Source organism: Acomys minous (genome assembly GCF_964271855.1).
Source record: "Acomys minous genome assembly, chromosome: 20".
Classification (NCBI taxonomy): Eukaryota; Metazoa; Chordata; class Mammalia; order Rodentia; family Muridae; genus Acomys; species Acomys minous.
Genome location: NC_140502.1, coordinates 9,649,948 through 9,651,954, shown reverse-complemented (window position 1 = coordinate 9,651,954; position 2,007 = coordinate 9,649,948). Strand labels below are relative to the sequence as shown.

Below are 2,007 nucleotides of genomic sequence, written 5' to 3'. Positions count from 1 at the left end.
ATACACTCCATTGTGAAAAAGCACCACATTCTCTTTCCCCATTCTTCAGCTGATGAGCATCTAGTGTGTTTTCAGTTTCAGACTATTAAAAGTAAAGTTGGAATGAACATTATTGAGCACACGTCTGTGTGATATGGTGAAGCATCTTTTGGGTAAGTGCCAAGGAGTGGAATAGCCATGACTAGAGGTAGATCTGTGATGTGGCATGTCGGTGGGATTCGCTGGAGGAGGCCGATGTAGGAGAATCAAGAGTAGACAACTTTAATGTATACCCAGTTTCTAATTGTAGGAGACTTTCAGAATTATGTCCCATGGTCTCATAAGTTGTGAAGACTAGTGATGATTCTTGTTTATCTCTTGATTGTATCTTCTTCCACTTTCTGGCTATACCAAGCCTCTAAGAGTAGAATCACTAGAGTCACTAGAACCAAGGCAGCCATCACCATCCGTGTGAGATTTCCTGTGTGAACTTGGAGCTGAGAGGCTGAGGGTTCTGTACAAAAAAAATCAGGTGACATAAAACATTCTCAAAATAAATGGTTTTGTATATAGTTCCTTACCTCCTTGACAGAACTATATATGTTGTGTCATCTCTTAATGTAGAATTTACCCTCTCACCTAATTCTTCATGGCCATGCTTTTTTCCATGTTCTAATTAGGAGTCTGAACTTCTCAACAGAATGAAATAATTGGAGTAGACTATATACAGGCCTTAAAAGAAGGGAGCATTCCTCTGAGCTCCTCATGTTTTGGCTAATAATTATTTTCTATAAATGCATGTTCCTAGTGTCCCTACTGCTTTTTAAGCTAGGGAGTTACTTTTAAGGGATTTGATTGACCCTGTACATTAAGCAAGGATAAGCCAGGAGTCTTTACCTGAGACCAGGAGGTCAAGTGGGTCACTTGATTTTGACCATATCTGTGGTTGTATCTTAAAATAGCCATAGCATCTGAATGTTCCATTATGTTTGGGAGTCACAGTGTCCAGAAGAAAAAGAGCCTGGGATGGCTGGTTGGAATGTTTCTGTGAGTCCAGAGTCCATGACAGATTGTGTTTTCCTTCGTGGATGAGAATGAATCTTCCAAATGCCAGTGATGAGCTACACTGCATGGTTATGGACTCTCCTGTGGTTACATCAAGGCTGGGCCAAACCAACAGCCTGGGTTTCTCATAGGCTCCTAGGATACAAAAGGAAGTATGTCAAATGAACTTTAGGTAACCACAATTTCCTTCATGCTTGGGCTCTAAGGGATGTGCTCCTAGAGAGTAGACCTCGTTCTTAGGAGAAAACCAGTGCTGGGAAGCATGAATGTCCCCTCACCTGTCATCACCAGCTCCAGACTATCACTGTGCTCTGACAAGCCAGAAGAGCTCCTATAGGAACACTTATATATATCTGCATAGTTGCCTGTCATGAAATTAATGCGGAACATGGCCTTGTTCCTTCTTTCCAGAGGCAACAGTTTGTCCCAAGGATCTGTGCTTCTCTCTTTATGCAGTAGGTACTCCTGGGCCTCCCAGGAACCCTGACACCAAATAACTACAGATGAATATTGGGCAATCACAGGGCCTGGTTCTGCCCAGATGAGGGGCTTTGGAAGGAGTCCTGAAAAGAAATCAGAGTGTGAGTCCCAGGACATTCCTCCTTTCAGACCCCATCTCTTAGCAAAGAACACTAGTAAGTATTATACCATTACTCATAAATACGTTTTCCCATCCTTTTTGTGAAAAATAGACTCACTGGAGAACAAAGACAAGTCTGCTCTTCAGAGTGAAGAATTAAAACTTGGAGTGGCTGGAGACACTCACTGCCAGTACTGCAGCCCTCTGTTCCACAATCAGACCTGGAAGAGAAAAACCCTTTCAGAGATTTTTGGTTTCTGATAGCCAGGGTGGATCCCCTGGTATGTCTGTAGAGCATTAAACTTGGCTGTGAGGTAGAGTCCCTTACAGTGTCCACTCCCCCTTGTTCATATCTCACCAAGGCACAGCAGCACTCTGAGCAT

The 2,007-nt window shown here is 42.9% G+C and overlaps 1 protein-coding gene across 1 annotated transcript; it reads right to left on the bottom strand.

Annotated features, from left to right (window-relative positions):
- On the bottom strand, positions 1-1,643 carry LOC311591282 (leukocyte immunoglobulin-like receptor subfamily B member 4A). The gene is made up of 3 exons (XM_084770751.1): positions 1,323-1,643; positions 877-1,179; positions 1-493 (listed from the first exon to the last, which is right to left on the bottom strand). The coding sequence occupies exons 1-3, from the start codon at positions 1,639-1,641 to the stop codon at positions 351-353; spliced, it is 765 nt and encodes a 254-aa protein (XP_084626877.1). The 5' UTR covers positions 1,642-1,643; the 3' UTR covers positions 1-350.
- Between the last annotated feature and the right edge of the window lie 364 nt (positions 1,644-2,007).